The sequence below is a fragment of the Drosophila serrata genome, unplaced genomic scaffold (genome assembly GCF_035046125.1).
Source record: "Drosophila serrata isolate PLE 108 unplaced genomic scaffold, ASM3504612v1 contig_163, whole genome shotgun sequence".
Lineage (NCBI taxonomy): Eukaryota > Metazoa > Arthropoda > Insecta > Diptera > Drosophilidae > Drosophila > Drosophila serrata.
Window position 1 is genome coordinate 51,360 of NW_028257061.1, and position 23,754 is coordinate 75,113.

At 37.0% G+C, this 23,754-nt stretch overlaps 1 protein-coding gene across 8 annotated transcripts in view; it reads left to right on the forward strand.

Annotated features, from left to right (window-relative positions):
* The window catches only part of LOC110190376 (B-cell receptor CD22), a 68,215-nt gene extending 49,966 nt beyond the window's left edge, over positions 1-18,249 (forward strand). For 5 of the 8 annotated variants that reach the window (XM_086826743.1, XM_086826741.1, XM_086826750.1 and 2 more), the window contains one exon: positions 17,222-18,249. In XM_086826743.1, the coding sequence (XP_086682869.1) occupies positions 17,222-17,244 (23 nt within the window). In that variant the 3' untranslated portion in view covers positions 17,245-18,249. Of the gene's footprint in view, positions 1-16,852; positions 16,939-17,221 lie in introns of all 8 variants that reach the window. The other 3 variants (XM_086826742.1, XM_086826744.1, XM_086826749.1) reach the window with 1 other exon arrangement.
* The last annotated feature ends 5,505 nt before the right edge of the window (positions 18,250-23,754 follow it).

Genomic DNA, 23,754 nt, shown 5'->3' on the forward strand with positions numbered 1-23,754 from the left:
ATGTCTGCCAACCATCTATAAAATGTTGCCCGACTTGGCAAGGGAAATCCCTTCCTATACAGATGGTTGTACGCACGGGGTCCTGCGGCATGAAGACAGATAGCAGCAGACATGTCTGTTGGATTAAACAAGGTCCTCTTTCCTCCATTCTTCAATATTTGAATTTGAGTCTCCGTAAAAATGTTACCAAGAGATTTTTCTAGTTCCTTGTATTTCTCAAGTTCCTGTCGTAAATGATTAATTTCCTTTTCCATTAAACGAATCTTTTTCCGCTGTGTTTCGTTCTCCAAAAATAGTGCACGATCTATAACTTTGTCCCTGAATTTCAAATAATTTTTTTTTTAGCATATAATTATTTATTTTAAAATATTTAGCTTACTCTGTTTGCGAGGTTGACTCTGAGAAGCCTAATTTTAAAATTTTTGGCTCGGGCTCATTCTCGTTTTGAGGAACAGCATCATTTAATAGTCGCCTTCTCTTGTAAACATCTCCTTTTATAGGTGCCGACTTCCAATCCGAAGATTTAAAATGCGTTTCGCAAAGCTTGGACTTTTCGCCAAGTTTGCAGCCAAGGCTTTCCTCCCACAAAGTCCTTTTTGTTACGCATTTTGGTGCTTTTATAAATTTCACGCCATGCACGTGTTTCCGACAGAAATTGCAGAACGACATCGCACACAAGGGTTAATAGTAAGAAAAAAATCGTCCGCACACAACCTTTCTGCTTGACAAACACGAACGCACTGAAAATAAGCCGAACGGTTAGGCAGCCGACGAGACTACCTTGTATAATTGTATCATGGTGTGGCGTAAGTAAGGTAGCTTTAATTCGTCCGGAAATATACAAACATATTATGAAACAAACAAACTCTGCAGAATTTGCGGTTTTGTTAACCGTTAAAACTGATATCGACTTAAGGGTAGAAGACAATACATTTTTATACCCTTGCAGGGTATTATAATTTCAGTCAGAAGTTTGCAACGCAGTGAAGGAGGCACCTCCGACTATATAAAGTATATATATTCTTGATCAGGATCAACAGCCGAGTCGATCTAGCCATATCCGTCTGTCCTTCTGTCCGTCTGTCCGTTTCTACGCAAACTAGTCTCTCAGTTTTGAAGCTATCTGAATGAAACTGTGTAGTTAGTCTTCTATATACTCTCACTCGTACATATGTCGGAACGGGCCAGATCGGATGACTATATCATATAGCTGCCATAGGAATTGTCGGAAAATTTTTACAAAAAAATGTAACTTTTTCAGTTTTCAACAGAATTTGATCAAATTTTGAAATATAGCCATTTTAATATACTCTACAATTTTGTGTAACATTTTATGAAAGTCGAACTATAATATCATATAGCTTCCATAGGAACGATCGAGAAATTAATACAATTAAAAATTATAACTTTTTCAGTTTTCAACAGATTTTTTGGTATAGCCATTTTATATTAGTCTTAAATTTTGTGTCAAATTTTATGAAAATCGGACGACTATATCATATAGGTGCCATACAAACGATCGTTTGATGTAGAGGAAAAATGCAAATTTGTGAATGTAAAACTGCAAATATAATATGTATAGGTGAATGAAATGAAAGCAGGTATTACTTCATTGGTTTTTTAACATAAATATATATCGTTTATATTGTATGGATTCCTAGCCATAGAGTTCTATCTGCAAGGGTATATAAACTTCGGCGTGCTTCATTTCTTGTTTTTTTAATAATAATGAAATTGATAACAATAATGAAGTTGAAAACGAATACAAAAAACTTTTTTTTTCTTGATAACTTCTATATTTGTTATCCGATCTGGACAAAATTTGATGGACACATTTGAAATAAACCATTCATCCTGTGTTCCAAAATTGGGCTCTCTAACTTGCTTTAAATATTCGTGTACTTCGATTTCTGTGGGCGGAAGGGGGCGTTGACACGCCCACTTTTCTATAGTCATAACCATCAATATAAAAGAAACCTGCAGTGAAAAATATTGTTAATTAAAAAAAATGTATTTTTGGACACGAAAACGGGTCAAATTCCACATAGTGCAAGGGTATGTATATAAACTTCTGAGTGCCGAAGTTGGCTTCCTTTCTTGTTATTTTTGTATTTTATTTTATATATAACTAGCTGTACCCTGCCACGTTTCTCTGTAGCATATTGTGGTTAAGAGGGCACTTCTGAATACATCAAGGTTATGGCAAAATCATATTCCTGGCATAAGGTGAAGAAGGCAGTCAGAGTTGTCGTAGGCGCATTCAGGACTCTTTCTTGCACATTTAGTTCTGTGAAATAGACACGTTGACCATTCTCCAAATTGACTGCCAAGTGAACTACAGCTGGATAGCGTTCATGAATTGGGAACGAAAAAATTCGCCATGCAGCCTCGTTGCTGCTTATGTATCTTCCAGCCTGGTATTGAGAGATTTCATCGACAACTCGTACTGCATTGCTGTCACCATTTTCTGCTTGAACACCTAAAACTGCCATATCGCTGCCTTTATTCACGTACTTGCAGTTATATTTAATCGATTTCACGGAATTGCAATATTCTACGTTGATGTGCGCTTTGTATGATTTTGACAATAGTGGTGAGTACGATTGTCTACCTCAATATCACCAATTCTCATGTTTAAACTTGCCGAAGTCCATCCATCTTCAGTTGACCGTCTCCTATACAGAGGATATCCATCGTCCCCTGTTACGGTGTTGGCTGTAAATGCTCAAGGATATCGCTTGGAACACTTCCCGTCTACCATTCATGGTGAACATGGGTTGAGGGTACCACAAGGCCATGGATCATGTTCTTGATGACAACTTCATGCAAATCCGTCTCAACCTCGGCCCGTGGAATCTCAGCGCATATAACATCGTCGATTTCATCTGGAGTAATTTTATCACACAGCCGTATAAGTATGTGCGCATGCGGCAATCCTCTTCTGCCATTCTACTGAATACATCCAGCACAGCACAGATCCAAAAACTCCATGTTTCACAATGAAATCCATTAGTGAAACGCGTTTTGTCTGAAAACACGGGCTGTGATGTCATGCCTATCCCAATATGATTGTCCAGGAACTATCTCGTCCTAAGCTGGATTGCATGTGAAGGTGATAAATAAATCTGGACGGCCGTAGCAACGAATATATGCCATGGCATTTTGACCATATTCATGCATGTGGCGTGGAATACCTATGTATGAGGATGGCAAAATCGTGAGCTTTCCAACGTTGGTTGTAATACGGTCATCACAGCATCCCGCAAATGGATATATTCCTCGGACCGAAGTTTCGTCTGATTCAATCGAAGGAGCCTGACAGTATATGCAGACCTGATGCATCCGGCCAATAACGACATTGCGATTCGAGCTGTAATCAACAGTTGGATTATATCTGAATGCAAGACGATTGTATTGCAGGTTTTGATCTGCTGCAAGCTGTAAACGCGCTTTAGCTACCCTTGCCCTGTCGCGTTCATTATTTTGAGAGTGAATCAAATCGATTGCTGCAGAACGCGACTGCCTAACTCTCAATCGTTTTCTCTCAAGCCTATCTGCTCGTCTTTCTGCTGATTCCTCGTTGTGAATCTGCATTGCTTTCAGCCGCTCAGTCTCTCGGATGGAGGCCCGTTCTTCGTCAGTCATATTCGTTATCTTACGTCTGTTTGCTTCTGCATTGCGAGTACGTCGACCCAAACTCGACTTCTTGGGTGGCATGACTTCGTTTCTTACTGAACCTGAACAAAAAAATAAAATTTTTATCTTCAATTTCTTCTTTCAATATGTTTTGAATGGTTGACAGGAAATGCTTCGATTCAGCTGGCTGCCTGTAGAGGGCGCAGCAGTAGGGGCACGGGGAAACGCTAAAAAAATTGATATATTCGCAACCGCAGATAAGCTATCAACATCAAAAGTAGACAATAACCGAGCTGGAACGCATGTTGTGTAAAAATTTGGGCTTAAACGGTTCAGAACTTTTCAAGTCTATGAAGGAAGTAGACACGAACAGAGCATTTTTATATATATAGATTTATTTATTTTGTGCCTTCTCCGTTTAGCCATTTGCGCCGTCGCGACAGATAAACGTTGCTAGCTTACTCCCACGCTCTTCCGCTCTTTCTGTGCCGCTGCATTTCCAGTGCAAAAAATCTCGATTGGAGGGCAGCATCTAGGCGAATCCCTACAACCCGCAACTAGCACTTAGCAGCAGCCTCCCTCGGTACGGCCCTCGACTTCAGTTTCAAATCCAAGGCTGCTGAAAAGCGCTAAAAAAAAATTCGGCGCCCGAATGTGCCGCCGAAGTGCAATATTAAGTTAAGAACAGCAACCTTACCGACCTTGTTGGAATATCGGCGGGATCAGTTCAAGGATCCAAAACGCTACACAGCCTTGGAATGAGAATTTTACTAAAGTCGATACTTTTTTTCTTGAATGTCCTTCCATATGCCAGTATTTGGTTATTAGAATTAGGCTGCTTTACGTATTGAATTGGTTATATCTAAAATTCGATGAAAATACAGGGATGGTCAAAAGTATTTACACAAATTCACAATTATTTTCACCGCCAAACTTATTTTTGTTGTTATTGTTGACCGATTTCCATGAAATTGTTTTTTATTGCACAAATTGATCTATTCAGAATCAAGCTGAAAACAAAAACAAAAGATAACGGTTCATAGGACAATATTAATAGCAAAAGAAAATTTTTCTATTTGTTTTGGATGTAGCTTATTCAACTCAATTCCAACCAAATGAAAGCCCTAATCTATACATAAGCAAATTCTTTTAACTATTAATAAAGTAACTTATGAGATATTAATAGCATTAAACTTAAGCCGAAAATAAATTATGTGTAAATGTCACACTGTAGATGCATCTATTCTTTTACTTAAAGCACTTATAAGGCTAGCTCAATTGTGATTTTTGTTGTATTATTTGACGAACATCGGCTGCCATTTAAAAGATTACGAAATGTAAAACAAAATTCGAAACTGTAAATCTAACTCTTAAACTTTAAATACACTATGTATAGGTGAATGTAACGAAAGTATGCATCACTATGCATAATTTATATTGTATTGTATTGTGTCGGCACCCCTTTCATTTTTTTATATTATTCTTTATAAATAAAGAATATTTTAAAAATATTGCGTAAAAGTTGTATATCGATCTTTGCAAAATGAACAATGTTGTGAATAGTTGACGAAGGTCGTTTGATATTCAATGTATCTCTTTGAAAAAGTGTCATTTTTCTACCTCTGGACTCTTATCCTTTAACTATACCACAATATTTTCCTGATATCGGTTATTTTTCAGTTTATTTTTCAAAGATTTGCGAAGATTCCTTTAACTCGTATACATTATATATTATAAAACAAAAGTCAGATGGACTGTGTAGGACTTAATATTTAATATTTACATAAGTTGGCTAATGTCAGAATGATGCGGTGAAGCGATGTGACAATATTGGGCAACAACGAGCGATCGTAAAAAAATATATAAATAACCAACAAATACAAATGATCTCAACAGACTTTTGGTAGAAACAATAAAAAAAGGGAATTACATTGGAATCATAAAGTAAGTATATGCAGATTAATTAATTAATAAACATTTCTAGATTACCATTCGTGATTACAATGTTGGTTTCTTACCGTTTTTATGGCTGTGCAAATAAAGCAATATTTTTAACTTATGAGTCTGATCTTAATTTAATATTAATAAATGGTTTGGGTTTATATATATATATGACTATATATAGACAAAATTATGTCTTTATATTTTTGTTGTTTCTTCAATGGTGGTTCTGTCTTAATATGTTTTCAAACGAAAAGCTATTCATATGTATGTCATAATTCCTAAAGCACATATATTTATATTTAAAAACAAGAAAGTAATACCTGATTTCAATTCATTCACCTATACGTATTACATTTACAGTTTTACATTCACAGATTTGCATTTTTGGTCTATATCTAACGATCAAATTCAGTTGTAAACTGAAAATGTTATACATATATATTTTTTTTTAATTTTCCGATCATTTCTATGGAAGGTATATGATATATAGAATACTAACTACAAAGTTTAATTCAGCATAAAAAATGGGAGACTAGTTTTGCGGACAAACGGACATACGGACATGGCTAGATCGACTCGGCTGTTGATACTGATCAGGAATATATATACTTTATATGGTCGGAGGTGCTTCCTTCACTGCATTGCAAACTTCCGACTGAAATTATAATACCCTGCAAGGGTATAAAAACATCCGGACAACTAAGGTTCATATTGGCCTATGCGTATCCGGTTTAACCTAACCTAACCTAACGTATGGCACTCAAAGGGTTTATAGAAAAAGGTTAGTGCACCTCGCCAAAATAAAAGCTTTTTGAATAATTTATTGAATATTCTTTGGGACTTATGGGACTTACGATAAGTATTAAAATCTTTACCTAAATTACGTTAATTTTTATTAGTTTAATAGGGATGGAAAATCGTTTCACTGTAGACGGGAATGCTAGGTTAGCTATTAGTTTTGGGTGTGTTGATAGTCTGGCTTCATATATGTATAAGTTTCTGGAAACAATTTCTACTTTTACGGTATTCATATTCAAGTCACTCTGGATGATTGCGTTGCGTAGTCGATATTACGATTGGTTGAAGTGAATGTTTTACATCTTTCGGTGAAGACTCTGTCCCTAAGGTAAGAGTCAAGCAACTTATGGGTGTTTTCCGGTAATATGATTTGGATTTTATATACTAAACCGTTGAAATAAGGCACTGCAATATCGTATGTAACCAAAGTTCGTGCGAAATTCAGGTGGTATGGGGTTTATTTGTTCGATATTTCAATTTTTTTTTTACTGGTGTAAGGAAATAGTTCATTAACAATAATGCACTCAGGCACCTCGTTGTGATCAAATTGGCCGTGCTGGTTTCATAGTTGGTTGGATGTTTGGGTGAGTTGATTCCAGTTGATTCATTTGCTTTATTCTTAGTAGGTGGGCCCTGTGAGTCTGCCAGAGTCCACGAACTCTTTATTTTTCAAGAAGGAGAGATTTCATCTAAATATTAAGGCGTCCAATTATTTGAAGATATGTCACCGATGAATGTTTGGCGGCAGAGGACATTTTGTCCGAAGTGTCTTGTTGTTTATTCCGATCTAAAGGCCAGTACGTAGGTCTTCCTGGTGAGACAAAGTCTGGCTTATTGCCCTTGGGAATTTCTAAGGCAAGTTATAATGCGTTAATAATCAGCGGCAAATTTTTTTGTGTGAGTTTTTTTCAATTTTTGGGCTAATTTATCTTTTTTTGGTGGTTGGTGGCTCCAAACGCAAGATCCATACTCCAAGATAAAACGAACTAATGAAATATATAAGTATATAGTAACATAGGGGTCATTGAGTTCTTTCGAACACCGTTTAATAAATCTAAGCACACCCCTGACTCTATTTACCATAGTCGAAATATGATCGATAAATTCAAGTTTAGGGTCCGAGCGGAAGCCCAAATTACTAACTGAATTAATTCGTTCCAAAGAGCAGCAGTTCAGCGTGTTGCAAGTTGCACAAAAAGCTTGACGTCGTCAGCGTACATAGGTAATCTGGAGTTAGTCAGAACTGGGCAGGTAGTCAATAAATAATTTAAACAATAGATGACCCAAATGGCTACCTTGCGGGATGCCAGAAGTAACCCTGAGAACATTAGATAAGTTATTCTTAAAGAGAACCTTTTCCGTCCTACAATTAAGATAACTTGAGATTCAACTAAGATAATCAACTGGGAATCCCCATTAAATCGAGTTTTCTTACAAGAACAGAATGGTTAACAGAGTCAAATGGTTTACTGAAATCAATATGGATTACATCTGTCTGAAAGTTATTATGGAAGCCCTTAAAATATAGGAAGAGAGCTCCAAAAGATTAGTTGTTGTTGATCTTCTCTTAATAAATCCATGTTTACATTTAGAAATAATTGATCTGCAAAGGTGCTGTAAATGAGGAGTTATTATATTTTCGAATAGTTTTTGGATTGCCGACAACTTAGAGATTCCTCTATATTTGTTGGCATCCGATTTGCTACCATTTTTGTGGAGAGGAATAGGGTGAACAATTTTAGAAGCGGATTGCAGAGGGCGTTGGCACAATACCTAAGCGCATAGCCAGGAATTATGTCGGGACCAATCGAAAAAACTGGTTCAACATGTGAAGATCTAAAAGAAGAGAGCTTTCGTTTAAACATTTTTTAAAAATCTTTTTTTTTTTCTTACTTAATTTTGATGCCGATATTCTTACGATCATTTTAAGACATTGGGCTTAAAAATATCTCACTACATGTGGATTCTACAGCCATTAGAAGTGAGCGCTGCCGGTATACTTTAGAGTACTTTCTTTATCTTCTTTTACGTTTATCTCAAAACTACGTTTTTTACATGATTTCTCAAAAACTGCTGGACCGATTCTCTTAAAATTTTTTTTGATATGATTTTTTGTTTTAAAGTTATAATTTTTTTTTTTTCAAAGTGCTCCCATTTGGTCAAAAAATTGTTTTTCCAAAAACCGCTACGTCATGCTATATCCATACTTATATAGTTTATAAAAAATTCTGGTTTTTGAATTTCGGATAACAAATGTGGTATGCAGCATGTACACCATCCGACCATTCCCTAAAAAAATTCCATTTTCGACTGGCTATATCTCCGCCGTTTGTAAATATATTTTTTTTCTTTCAATAAGTATTTTTTAGTTTAACATATGTACTTTGATATACTAATAACTAAAAAGTTGTATTCTTAATAACTTTTTCAAAATTAATTTTTTAAAAACCCTCCAATTTTCATGCGTTCAGGGTGGTGGTGAAAATTAGGTTCGATTTAAGCATGCTGCAGGAGTAAATCTGATTTGAGTCTAGGGAGTTTGAAAAACTGCGAAAATAGATCAGCTATTGCCTGATCATTATTTACGGTAGTGTTTTTAAATGAAAGCGAGGAAGGATTCGATGTTAGACTTACGTTTAGTGTTAACAAAATTATAAAACAGTTTTGGGTCCTGAGAAACCTGGACCATGCAACAAGTCAAACAGTTTTTATAACACTGCGCTTTCAGCACGGCACAACTTGACCAGAGATTTTAAATTTAGCATACAGCCTAAATTTTTTATTTTTAAGGCGCGACAACTCTTTAGTAAACCATGGAGGCTTATTCGCGATTGGCGAATAGTTTGAGGAAACACATTCAATAAAAAAATGATTTCATGACATTGTAAAAAATATCCACGGCATCAGTCATGTCAGTACACATGTATAGATCGGACCAATTAAATTATGAAATAAAATTATTCAGCCTTTTAAAGTCCGCTTTCGGAAATAGCGGACTTCTTTGGCTGGACGGTCAGATATATTGCGTACGCCATACTCAATGTCAAAAGTCACATCGAAAGTAGAATGGTACGGATCTTCGGACTGCATCAGAGGCGCCACCCTGGCTAAACAAACTCTCCCCGGATCTGAGAGAAAACAAAGAACAAGCAAGCGCTCTTAGGAATTTCGTACACGGTAGACTTGAGACAGCGAAATGTCAAATAAGCCAGCAATAAAATCATGTTGGGTAGAGGTTGGGAGGGTTTATTATTATTATTATTCACAGTTAAACAAAAATTATAAATTCGCGCTTAACTTATAAATTGAAGCTATAAAAACTAAGGCCTTAAGCTTATTCGATTTAGTATCTTTGTATATGTACGCGGTATAGTTTTTAGTTATTGGGATGGAAGTTTATGTACAGGGGTTTGTTTTTTATAATATTACTTAGATATTGCTTATGTACAGGCGTTTGGTTTTAGATATTATTACATAGGTGTTACATTATATATTTAATTAAATGGTAAAGCTTTGTGTCTTTGAGAACCACCATTTTGACCACCAATATCGGTTTTTTTTCGCCTCGGTGACTCATTTAATAGCGTAAGGCTATTAAATTGGGTGTCCAGCGCCAAAAACATTTCATGATTTCATTTAAAATCTCCTTAAAACCGCCGTTGGTTTGCCGCATAAAAGACATCATTCCCCTTTCACATATCGCGACAGGCCTCGCAGCGTAGCGCAAACCGATGTTTTTAGTAATATCGTCCACCGTCCGACCCATGAAATTGCATGATGTTGTCGCACAGCCAGCAGCCAATTGTATGGTCTCCTGCTGAAATAGCCGTTTTGCAGGTTTTGACGAAACAGACAATCTTGGAGGACATTATCAAGACTTGTACTTGAGAAAAAAACAGAGTTACAGCACTAAGCAAGAAACACATAGAGGTGTCAAACAGTACCAAAAAGTACTATCACAAAAACGGCTGAGCCTGGAACCCCAGAGCACCCGAACGATATGTCTAGAACCCTAGAGTGCCTTCGGCTTTTTCGAGTTCAAAGCAGTCGTTCGAAACCGAGCACAACAAGAATTCACTTTTCAGTGGCAGATCGGCTGTGTAAGGATGAGCAGGGGTGCGTTTCTTTGCGCTGTGCTCTCGTTTCTGTGTATATGTGTATATGTGTACAAGCGCTCGCACGTTTGTATGCGTGTGCAAATTTCTGTTCGCAGAGTCTTTTTCATAGGTTTCGGACGGCCACAGCCAGTGGGCCGAAGCGGCGGCTCACTTGCTTATGACGTCACAGCAATACTTAGCGGTTAGCGCTTGCATTGGGGGACAAATTATTTAAGTTATCTAACTATAATTACCACTTATTTTAATTTAATTTTTGTTTTTCCTGACAATATATTTCCCAAAAGTCATTTTGTTGATGAATCATCGATGAATTGTTGAATTTGTTGAGGAATTGTTGATGAATCATCGATGAATTGGTAATGAATTTTCATTGATGACAGCCTATGACATGCCCATGTTAAATTCATCAATAGTTTGTATGGCCTGTCATCGATGAATCATCAACAGCACCCCCTTGACTGTTGATGAATTACTGATGACAGGTACTGCAGGGTATGTTGTTGTTGTCTATGCAAGTGATTTGCGCGTGTGACTTTTGGTTTTGTTTTGATTTTCTAAGATTCTTTGATTTGTTTTGATTATGCTTACATACATATGTCAATATCTATGTATGTATGTAAATTAATATAATGTTGGGCGGTAATGATTCGTCGTCAACAATTTCAATTCCGCCACGGATTGTTCCTGGAGATGTAAGGTCGGGGCGAGAGGCCCTTTGGTGTCTTCTAGCCGGCTGGCCGTAGAATATTTAGTTAGGATGATTATGTTGGAGGGATGACTGTCCCTCTTTATCTGCTGGCCTAGGGACTCAGTCAGATTTGTAATAATAAATGCTTTACGACGGATCGTCGGAGTTACAGTATGAGAGCGATGGCTCCTTATTTCATAAGTGTCGAAACAGAACTGAACTTAAGAACTAACAAAAGTGATATTCATAGCGGCCACTCCAATGGGCAGTGCTTGCCGGCTATGCACGAGCTTCCGGCCAGACGCTGGGTCAGCAATTTGGCCGGAGCGAGCTTTCGGACGATCGGTCATTGCCGTCGCCCGGTTAACTTAGTTAACTTGTACATATGTATGCATATTTGGGCGCGCTTTTCTTTTAGCGCACTTTTTTGTTCTTGCTTAGCAAAAAAATTAAATTAAATAAATAAATACTTAAATAAAAATGCATTAACAATTCATCGATGATTTATCAACAATTCCTCAACAAATTCAACAATTCATCGATGATTCATCAACAAAATGACTTTTGGGAAATATATTATCAGGAAAAACAAAAATTAAATTAAAATAAGTGGTAATTATAGTTAGATAACTTAAATAATTTGTCCCCCAATGCAAGCGCTAACCGCTAAGTATTGCTGTGACGTCATAAGCAAGTGAGCCGCCGCTTCGGCCCACTGGCTGTGGCCGTCCGAAACCTATGAACAAGACTCTGCGAACAGAAATTTGCACACGCATACAAACGTGCGAGCGCTTGTACACATATACACATATACACAGAAACGAGAGCACAGCGCAAAGAAACGCACCCCTGCTCATCCTTACACAGCCATTCTGCCACTGAAAAGTGAATTCTTGTTGTGCTCGGTTTCGAACGACTGCTTCGAACTCGAAAAAGCCGAAGGCATTCTGGGGTTCTAGACATATCGTTCGGGTGCTCTGGGGTTCCAGGCTCAGCCGTTTTTGTGATAGTACTTTTTGGTACTGTTTGACACCTCTATGTGTTTCTTGCTTAGTGGTTACAGTCGAGTCCCGATAATTCGAAATGGCAAGGGGATCACTTTTTTTACGAATTAGACGGGAATTCGATTTATCGAGATTTCTATTTAACGGGGCTCAAAAATGAAAGAGTCGAATAAACGGGGTTTTTAATTAAAATTAAATTGAATTAAAATTAAACAAACATTATAAGTATGTACATTCATTTGTACGTTTTTTCAAATTAAAGGAAAATAAAACAATAACATAAAATTATAGTAACAAAAAATTAAACAATTAAGCAGAAACATTAAATTATAAAAAACAAAAATTCAAGCTTTAAAATAATTGGTAATTTTTGATTGCTTGGTCACTTTCAGAATTGTTGGGCAAAACTTCTTCCAAAATTGGCTTGCATTATAAACTCCTTTTTTCTGTAGAATTGATGTTATTGTTGATGGAGCGACATCGAATTGTTTTGCCACCTCAATTTTCTTTGTTGCATTATCAATCGCCGAAATAATGCTTTGTTTTTTCGCGATTGATAACGTCTTTTGCGTACGTTTTTGTGACATTTTCACAGAACGATGTTACTCTCCGAAAAAAATCAGCAAACTAAAAGAAAACAGCGAGAGAAACACAAAATTCATAATGCATAGCGATATAAAGGCGGCATAGCTGTCTGCAAAATCTAACGGTGCTTTATCTACAAAAAATTTCGCATCGCATTACGATTTATAAGAGGTTACGAAACAAAATTATGATTTATAAGACGTTCAATATTCATTGCGTTGCGCCAAATAATACGAATTAACGAGGGGACCAAAATGTATGGAATTTTTACGAATTAACGAGTTTTTTTCAAGGGGACAGAATTTTTTACGAATTATCGCGATTTTCGATTTAGCGGGGTACGAATTATCGGGATTCGACTGTATTAAGATAAGAAGTGCAGCGGCACAGCGAGAGTGAGAGAGCGGGAGTGCGTGGGAGATAAAAAAAAACCAAAAAATTTAGCTGTCGCCACAGCGATAATGAAAGCTAAACGAAGAAGGCACACAAAGGAATGAAAAATACAATTAAAAATAACAACTTTTTTAGTTTTCAACAGAATTTCATCAAATTTTCGATGTAGCCATATTATATTATTCTACAATTTTGTGTAAAATTTTATAATAAATATAAAATCAGACTACTATATCATATAGCTGCCGTACAAACGATCGTTAGATATAGAGGAAAATGCAAAACTATGAGTGTGAAAATGTAATTATCTATACTATTATATAAAGAGGAAAGGTTTGATTTTTTGTTTGTTTGTTTGTATGAATTGAATAGGCTCCGAAAGTACTTGGCAGATTTGAAAAATTCTTTCACTGTTGGAAAGCTACTGATTCTGAGTGACATAGGCTATATTTCATTAAAAAAAAAATTGGCATCCTTACTAAAATTACGATAACGTAATCCAAGGTGTTAAAAAAATATCAAAAAACTACCTTACATCTACCGCCCTCTACAGGCAGCCAGCTGAATCAAAGCATTTCCTGTCAAACATTCAAAACATATTGAAAGAAGAAATTGGAGATAAAAATTTTATTTTTTTGTTCAGGTTCAGTAAGAAACGAAGTCATGCCACCCAAGAAGTCGAGTTTGGGTCGTCGTAATCGCAATACAAAAGCAAAAAGACGTAAGATTACGAATATGACTGACGAAGAACGGGCCTCCATCCGAGAGACTGAGCGGCTGAGAGCAATGCAGATGCACAACGAAGAATCAGCAGAAAGACGAGCAGATAGGCATGAGAGAAAACGATTGAGAGTTAGGCAGTCGCGTTCTGCAGCAATCGATTTGATTCACTCTCAAAATAATGAACGCGACAGGGCAAGGGTAGCTGAAGCGCGTTTACAGCTTGCAAAAGATCAAAACCTGCGATACAATCGTCTTGCATTCAGATATAATCGAACTATTGATTACAGCTCGAATCGAATGTCGTTATTGGCCGGATGCATCAGATCTGCATATACTGTCAGGCCTCTTCTATTGAATCAGACGAAACTTCGGTCCGAGGAATATATCCATTTGCGGGATGCTGTGATGAATGACCGTAATACAACCAACGTTGGAAAGCTCACGATTTTGCCATCCTCATACATAGGTAGTCCACGCCACATGCATGAATATGGTCAAAATGCCATGGCATATATTCGTTGCTACGGCCGTCCAGACTTATTTATCACCTTCACATGCAATCCAGCTTGGGACGAGATAGTACAGCTGTTATTTCCTGGACAATCGTATAGGGATAGGCATGACATCACAGCCCGTGTTTTCAGACAAAACGCGTTTCACTGATGGGTTTCATTGTGAAACATGGAGTTTTTGGATCTGTGCGGTGCTGGATTTATTCAGTAGAATGGCAGAAGGGAGGATTGCCGCATGCGCACATACTGATTTGGCTGTATGATAAAATTACTCCAGATGAAATCGACGATGTTATATGCGCTGAGATTCCATGGGCCGAGGTTGATACGGATTTGCATGAAGTTGTCATCAAGAACATGATCCATGGCCCATGTGGTACCCTCAACCCATGTTCACCATGCATGGTAGACGGGAAGTGTTTCAAGCGATATTCTTGAGCATTTACAGCCAACACCGTAACAGGGGACGATGGATATCCTCTGTATAGGTGACGGTCAACTGAAGATGGAGGGACTTCGGCAAATTTAAAAATGAGAATTGGTGATATTGAGGTAGACAATCGTTGGGTGGTTCCATACTCAACACTATTGTCAAAATCATACAAAGCGCACATCAACGTAGAATATTGCAATTCCGTGAAATCGATTAAATATATCTGCAAGTACGTGAATAAAGGCAGCGATATGGCAGTTTTTGGTGTTCAGGCAGAAAATGGTGATAACAATGCAGTACGAGTTGTCGATGAAATATCTCAATACCAGGCTGGAAGATACATAAGCAGCAACGAGGCAGCATGGAGAATTTTTTCATTCCACATTCATGAACGCTATCCAGCTTCAGTTCACTTGGCAGTCCATTAGGAGAATGGTCAACGTGTCTATTTCACAGAAAGAAATGTGCAAGAAAGAGTCCTGAATCCGCCAGCGACAACTCTGACTGCCTTCTTCACCTTATGCCAGGAATATGATTTTGCCAGAACCTTGATGTATTCTGAAGTGCCCTCTTAACCATAATATGCCCAGCAGGTGGTCAACTAACTCATATACCGAGGATACCGATCATCCAAAATGATATGACAATCCCATTTAAACGGCTTCAATTTCCGGTAAAAACATCTTTCGCATTAACAATTAACAAGTCACAAAGCAAAACCTTCGAATTAGTATGGATCGATCTGCGAAAGAAATGTTTTACTCATGGTCAACTGTATGTTGGTTTATCGCGAGTCGGAGCCAATGAAAATCAATTTATTTTGCTGCCACAAAATAAAACATCAAATATTGTTTACAGAGAAGCTCTAACAAAATAAATGTATTTTCTTTTAGGGTTATGACCTCAATAGTTAAAAAAAAAAACAAAAAAATAAAGGATGAATATGTGTCATATTATTATTATTATTATGAATGTGTTAAAATTTACAAATCTAAATGTAATGTTTAATGCCCGTGCGAAACCGGGACGGGCCGCTAGTAATATATATAGGTGAATGAAATGAAAGCATGCATTACTTCTTTGTTTTCCAACATAAATATATACAATTTTTATTGTTTAATATGAATTCGTAGAAGTTCTATCTGCAAGGATATATAAGCTTCGTAGTACCGAAGTTAGCTACATACTTTTCTTGTTTAGAGTGAATTTCTAAATCTAGAGGCGAAAAGTGTAGTGTAATGAAGAAATGTGGGAACCAGAGAATAGCCTTAACAAAAAGACTACAGAATAAATTTGGAGTATTTCCGACACTCAACTCGAGTTAAAAACAAGGTGCCATCAAGCAATCTGCAATAATAATAATAAAACTCACAAACGAAGGTCGTCTGCAGACCAACAAAACCATGATATAATTACAAATTTTAATTGTATCATGCTTTTGATGACCGTTAGACGAACTTTGGAAGTATTCCATGTTTAAAAGATTGTATAAATTTACTTAGAGGAAAAAATTTTGAATGTAGTTTTGCAAATTTCACTCCAAAGAAAACTTTTCAAGTCTGAAGACATTTAACCTAAATAAGACTTTCATTTCAAAGGTTATATTTCTTGTCATTGTTAATTATGTATAAAGAGAAGATTAAGAATGAAAATGACTTAATTGGGTAATAAATAAATGCTTAGCAAGAGTTAGGCATAAGAAAGCCACACATTCTATGTTGCTCAAAAGATAGTAATAAGCACACATCTTTCGTTTTAAATTACACCTTTTGTACAATTGACTATTTAAACAATGATGGGTAAAATAAATTGGAAAGTACTACTATATTAATAGCAAATTGATATTAATGTTTAAGCAATGGCAAACACATTTAAAACAAAAGAAATTAAGTGAATTTAACGGCACAAATACTTCTGCAAGTTCAAAATACAAACTCTCATTAAAGAAACAGATAAGAGGTATTTTTCACAAAATTATTCCATTGTTATCTAAATACAAACCAATTGTGATTTTTTAGAATCTGTCCGACTTTGAGGATCCTTACAAAAGCAGCAATACCTATATATTCTAAGTTTTTTATTTTGTGTTTTACTAGAAAAAAAGGTAAAGTGTTTATTTATTAATTTAAAATTAGATAATAAACTATCGTTCATACTATCTTTCATTGCTAACAATAATGCGTTAAAATGCATTTGAATGAAAAAATCTATGGCCATATTTGAAATTACATTTGCATAGCTTAAAACTTTAAATTATTTACCAAACTATTTTATGCCAATTTTAACAACTTGCATGATACACACAGAGCATACCAAGTACCGCACAAAACTAAATATTTAGCTCTTTATACTAATCAGATATTATCTTTTTATATTATCCATAACAGCCTTTGAATACGGAAAATTTTGAAGATGAATTTATTTACGCTGATCTTGAGAGTCAACATTACGGACCGATAAATTACAAAGCAGCTTCACTATATGCTCAGGTCAAAAAGGACAAAAAAACCGGAGCCCTAAGTGAACTTAAATAAAATGCTGAACATTTTTGAAAGGTTCTGCAGTGCATTTTTATGCCCTTGCAGCGTATTATAATTTCAGTCAGAAATTTTAAGTATTTTAGTTTTCAACAGAATTTTATCAAGTTTGAGATATAGCCATTTTATATTATTCTACAATTTTGTGTATTTAATTATTTATTTATTCTACAAATTTTATGAAAATCGGACTACTATATCATATAGCTGCCATGGAAACTATGAATTAAAAATTATAACTTTTTCAATTGTTAACAGAATTTTATCAAATTTAAGATATACCTATTTTATATTATTCCACAATTTTGTGTTAAATTTTATACAAATCGGACTAATATATAATACAGCTGTCATAGGAACGATCGAGAAATTAATACAATTAAAAATTATAACTTTTTCAGTTTTCAAGAGATTTTCATCAAATTTGCGGTGTAGCCATTTTATATTAATCTTAAATTTTATGAACAATTTTATGAAAATCGGACGCCTATATCATATACCTCCCATACAAACGATCGTTAGATATAGAGGAAAATTCAAAACTGTGAATGTAAAACTGTAAATATAATAAGTATATGTGAATGAAGCAGGCATTACTTTATTGCTTTTTAACATAAATATATATAATTTATATTGTATACATAGTGACCGAAGTTCTAACTGCAAGGGTATATAAACTTCGGCGTGTCGAAGTTAGCTTCCTATCTTGCTTATATGTAGATGTATATGCTTATAAATATACGACATTTGTTAGTTTATTATTTGTCTTATAAATTTGTAAACCCAAATATATACAAATAATTGAGTTGAGAATTAAATTAAATACTTAACATAAATAATTTTAATTGAAACAAAATATATAATACAACAAAATTTAATTTATTTTTCGTTTGTGACTTATATGTATATACAGCTTCGGACGTACTTACGTAAGTCAAACAAACAAATGCCCTGAGAACTGTAGTTTTTTTTCATACTTACTAACATAGGCGTTCCACTTTTCGGGCCCGCTCTCGCACTGTTACGCTTATCTTATCGGTCGGGAGCGCAGGCCTTATGTTTAAGCTAGTGAGTTCTATGTATGATGCGAAATAAAGCTGAAGCACTGATTCGAGCTCGACGGCGCCCCCGACTTATCTTTTAAACCTCTATGGGTTATCTTACTTTTCGACTGCGTCGCGGGAGGTTTTTCCAATACAGGATCTTTAGCGGCATGATCGCCCCCCTCCGAACAGAATCAATTAGTTTTACATTGTCCTTTATTCTGTAATTTAACGATATGGTGTTTGGACTGATCTTTTTAAATAAACTGTTGAAAAAAAAAACTTGTTACTTTCTTCGTTATTGTAGTTACATATTTTTATACATTATATTAATTAAGTTCTTTTAAACCAAGTACAATGGAACAATTGCCAAATGGCGCAATTGTAAAATACGGCACGTTCACGTTCTAGTTAGACGCTTGACAAGGAACAAAGATAATACAAGCTAAGGCTTTCAATGTCTTTAATATTATTAAAGGGGCGGTTGTAATCGGAACATAAAACCCTAAAGGGTCAAAGTATTTCAAACACTCTCCCGCAGTGATTTACTACTAAGGGAATATACGTGGGAAACATGGAAAATGAGCAACGAAGTTAAATGAGTCTTTTTTACATAAGGAGAATCGAATTCCTTCGAACACCTTTTAATAAATCCAAGCAAACCGGCAAACCTCTCCATGAATGTTTAGAAGCAGCGGCAGACCATTGATAAACAATGTAAATAGCAGTTCTACTCCAGATGTGACACCTTTTTAGTTTTGTCCCTCCGATAACTCGAAATCCACTTAAGAAGATCACCGGGAACCTCATAGAATCGAGTTTCCTTACAAGTAGAGAATGATGAACCGAGTCAAAAGCTTTCCTGGAAGGTTTAAAGTTACGTAAGGAGCCCTTAAAAACAAATGAGGTAAGATCCAAAAGATTAGTTGTATTTAAACATCTACTCATAAAACCAAGCTTACATGGAGAAATGACGGATCTGCTTAGATGTTGCAAGTGAGGAGTGATAACATTCTCGAAGAGTTTATGGATTTACGATAACTTGGAGATCCCCATAAAGTTCCTGGCAGCCGATTTGCTAACTTTTGTGTGGAGAGGAATAAAAAATTATTTCCAACGGAGACCAACGGATAGGTTAAGGAAAGAAACAAGTTCATGGCACTGTAAAAATGTCCTCGGCGGTTGCCATGTCAGAGCACATGTACAAATCGGATCAATTAAATTCGGATATTAAGGAATTTAGCTTTTGGTAGTCAGCATTTCGAAAAAAGCGGACTTACTCAGTTATTTGATCATATCTCCTTTCAAAGACAGTCCCCATAGGATAGTCATTTCCAAAGTTGGATGGTAAGGATATTCAGCTTCGTCAATAGAGGAACTATATCCAACTATATACAGTGAATCCAGTAGGCAAAAGACTCTAATCAAGGCTCTGTAGAGCTAATGCCGTGCATAGATTTTATTTACAAAGTGCCAAGTGAATGACACTTTAGGAATACCCAAGCATAGAAAGTTAGGAGCGCTCCGAATTATGTGTATGAAAAGATCCTAGCTTCTCAGCGAATGGAATGAACAAATATTGAATCCAGAATATAATCTAAACCAAAATTATTTGAAAGTTCTAGCAGTGACTATTCTGAAGACTTTGAAGAGTATAATAAAAAATTTCTGCACGGCAAATTTTCAAGCTGTTTGCTAATTTGACTTAAATATTTCGTACTCTGCTTTAAATGAGCTTCAGAGCATCACCTGATTTGCCATTTGATTCGAAAACTTAAAAGGGAACATATATAGATGGTTGTTGTGTCCCAATTGATGGCAGAGAATATATTCATCATGAATTAGCTGATTGATTAACAGATTTTTTCAAAGAAAAAGCAATCTAGCATGTGTTTTTGTGGGGTGACAGCAAGCTTAAAGATGTTAACGAATAACTGAATTAATTTATTTCTGAACTTTGTAATGCTTTTTGTATATATCAAATGAATTTGAAATAAAAGTTAAAGCTTTTATTAGTGACATGCCTTTAAGATGTTTTCTTTTAGAAATTAAAAGGCATAGCGCCTACTTTGGTTGTCTTAAGTGTCTTTAACTAGGTGAGAACTTTCAAAACGAACTTATTTGAAGATTTATAAGCAAATTGCCAGAGCACCTGAAATATAATTTTCATTGTTTATAGCATTTAGTTGATGATTATGTATTATACCAAGAAATGAACACTATATTTGTGCTTTCATATATGAAAAGTTTTTAGACAAAGTAAAGAAAATGGTTAGAAATGGATCACAAGTTGGTATTCAAATACGTACACACATGTTATACGTCGGCTGCCTTTTTTATTTCTGGCCTAATGCCGTTTCTAGTATTGCCAAGCGTAATCTGACATTTTTATTGGAAAGTTTTGTTTGTTTTAACATAAATTCACTTAGAACAGTTTAAAGTACTAGTAATATTTTTGTTGTTTACAGTGACTTTTAAAATAAATTTTGACAATTTTGTTGTTTACAGTGACTTTTAAAATAAATTTTGACAATATCATTGAGTAAACATGGAGACCATCTTCGTTTGATTATTCTTCAATGTTTAAAAGCCAAGAATACTTCGACGAACTTAAATCGATATATGACGACCAAGCACCATCCTTAAGTACTGGAAAATATTTCGCATCTCTCGAAGGTCGAAAGTCGACAGGTTACATACCTTGAGATTACGGCATCCTTGGGCATAAGTTCTACCAGCTTCCATTCAAATCTTATTTTCAAAGGCATTTTTAATTTTGTATTATTTACATATGCTGCAAATAATCAACGGTGAAATACAAAAGTTAAATAAACATTTAAATGTAGATAGGTAGGTTACAGTGGTGAGGCCCATAGCTGGGGCCTCCAATTAGAGCTAAGCTCCGTTTTATTCCACTCCTTCTGTTTGTTGTTGTTATTCACTATCATTACCATCCAGAGTCAGTAAGAAAACCTAGGATTCCTGAAACTTTCAGCTTTTCTATGTTTCCCAGTGACTCCATCTGGTAGGCACCAGAGTGGCGAAATCTGATGTGGTTTAGCGCTGGGCAGAAGCAGAGCAGATGTTCCGGTGTCTCTTGCTCTGTAGGTTGCTTACAGCTTCTACAGATTGCGTTGTATGGCAGTCCCAACTTCATTGCGTGCGAACCGATCGCCCAATGTCCCGTGGTGAGTGGCGTGAACCTGCTAATATCCCGCTTGCTGTTGGATAGCAGTTCCCTGGTTCGTTTCTTGTCGTACCTCGGCCAACATTCCCTTGACCTTCTGTGATCGCTCTTACTTTGCCATTCTTTATTAGCTATCTGCCTAAAGTGGTCATGGATCCTTGTCTGGATCGCGTTTAGGGAGATCGGTAATTCGAAGTCAGAACTTAGCCCTGCCGAGCCTGTACGGGCTAGTTCGTCTGCCTTCTCATTACCTGGGATCTCGTTGTGTCCCGGTACCCATGTTACTTGTACCTTATTTTTGTCGGTAAGTCTATTAAGGGCCTTCTTGCATTCTGCCACTAGTCGTGAGCTCGTTTTCACGGCAGCTAGGGATTTAATAGCCGCTTGGCCATCCGAGTAGATCCGCACTCTGGTGTCCCTGAGGCCCTGCCTGAAGGAAAGTTCGACTGCTTCCCTTATGGCTTGTAACTCAACCTGAAAGACCGTCGCTAAGTTAGAGAGATTGAAAGCCTTTTCGATTCCCAAATTTTCAGCGTAGATCCCAGCCCCTACGCCGCAGCTCATTTTTGAGCCATCGGTGTAGAGGGACACCTTGTTCTCCACTACTACTCTGCCCCTACTCCAGTCTTCCCTTGATGGGTATGATGTCGAGAATGCGTTCCCCAATTTCATTTCCGACTCCATGATCGGTCTTTACGTCTGTGTTAATGCCGCTATTTCCAAGGATCTTGCCGTGCCCGGCGCCGTAGTCCCTCCAGCAATTTCTCGCCTTTAGTCTTACTGCGCTAGTGCCGGCCACCATACTAGGGCTCCGTAAGTTAGTATTGGCCGTACCACTGCTGAGTAGAGCCATAAAATTATCTTTGGGTGCAGTCCCCAATTGTTCCCAAACATTTTTCTTGAGGAGTAAAATGCAATGCTTGCTTTCCTTACTCTTTCTGCAATGTTTTCTTTCCATGAGAGCTTTTTATCCAGAATAACTCCTAGATACTTCGCTCGCTCCGCTAGTTTTAGCTCCATGCCGTTTATACTGGGCATGTTGAAGGGTGGTATCTTAGTTCTTCGTGTGAAGAACATTAGGTCTGTTTTAGTGGGGTTGATACCAAGTCCGCAGGTTTTTGCCCATTTAACGTCAGGGTATGGTCCCGATACTAGCAGTACTATGTTGTCTGCGTATGAAACTTCTTTGACTCCACCCGTATTGAGATCTGTCAATATGGCGTTCATATTTGTGAGCCAGAGTAGGGGCGATAGTACCCCGCCCTGAGGTGTGCCTCTCTTCACAGTCCGCGTGAGGTGAGTGCCACTCAGTTCGGCTGTGATCGTCCTGCTCTTTAGCATGACCCCGATCCACTCTCTGATGCCTCTCTCAATACCTAACTAGGATAGAGTCGGGGTTCACGTTATTGAACGCGCCTTCGATGTCTAGCAAGGCTGCCATCGTGTATTGTTTGTGTTGTAATGTCTTCTCGACATGATGTACAACTACGTGTAGCGCTGTTTCCGTTGATTTTCCTCTGCGGTACGCATGCTGCGCATCCGAGAGTTGATGTCCCTCTAGAGATTCCCTGATGTGGACGTCCAGGAGTCTCTCTAGTGTCTTCAGGGCGAAGGAGGTGAGACTTATCGGTCTATAATCCTTTGCTAGGATATGCCCCCTTCTGCTCGGTTTCGGTATAAAAATGACTTTTGCCTCCCTCCACAGCAGTGGGATGTGCGTCAGTCTTAAACAAGCTTCGTAAATGGCTTTTAGCCATTTGCAAATGCTATCCTTGGCTGATTGTAGCATTGCCGGTATTAAGACGTCTGGGCCCGGGCTTTTAAACTTATCGAATGAGTCTATTGTCCACTGAATTCGCTCAGTGGTAATGATGTCTTTCGTAGGTGTGTCCATTTGAGTGTTCGTTCCCTCCTCGGGTTCCGAGCTCACTCTTAGGCTTCCTGGGATGTGGGTGTCAACTACTAGCTCTAGTGACTCCTCATTTGTCGTCGAAGCAGAGCCGTCTGCTCTGTTGATCAGGGTAGGGCTTATGTGCCCTTTGGCAAAAATTTAGCTTACTCTCGCCGTGTCCTTTATGCCTTCTAATGCTTCGCAGTAGTATTGCCAGGACTCTTTCTTGGCCTTGCATACTGCCTTTTTGTAAATTTTTTGT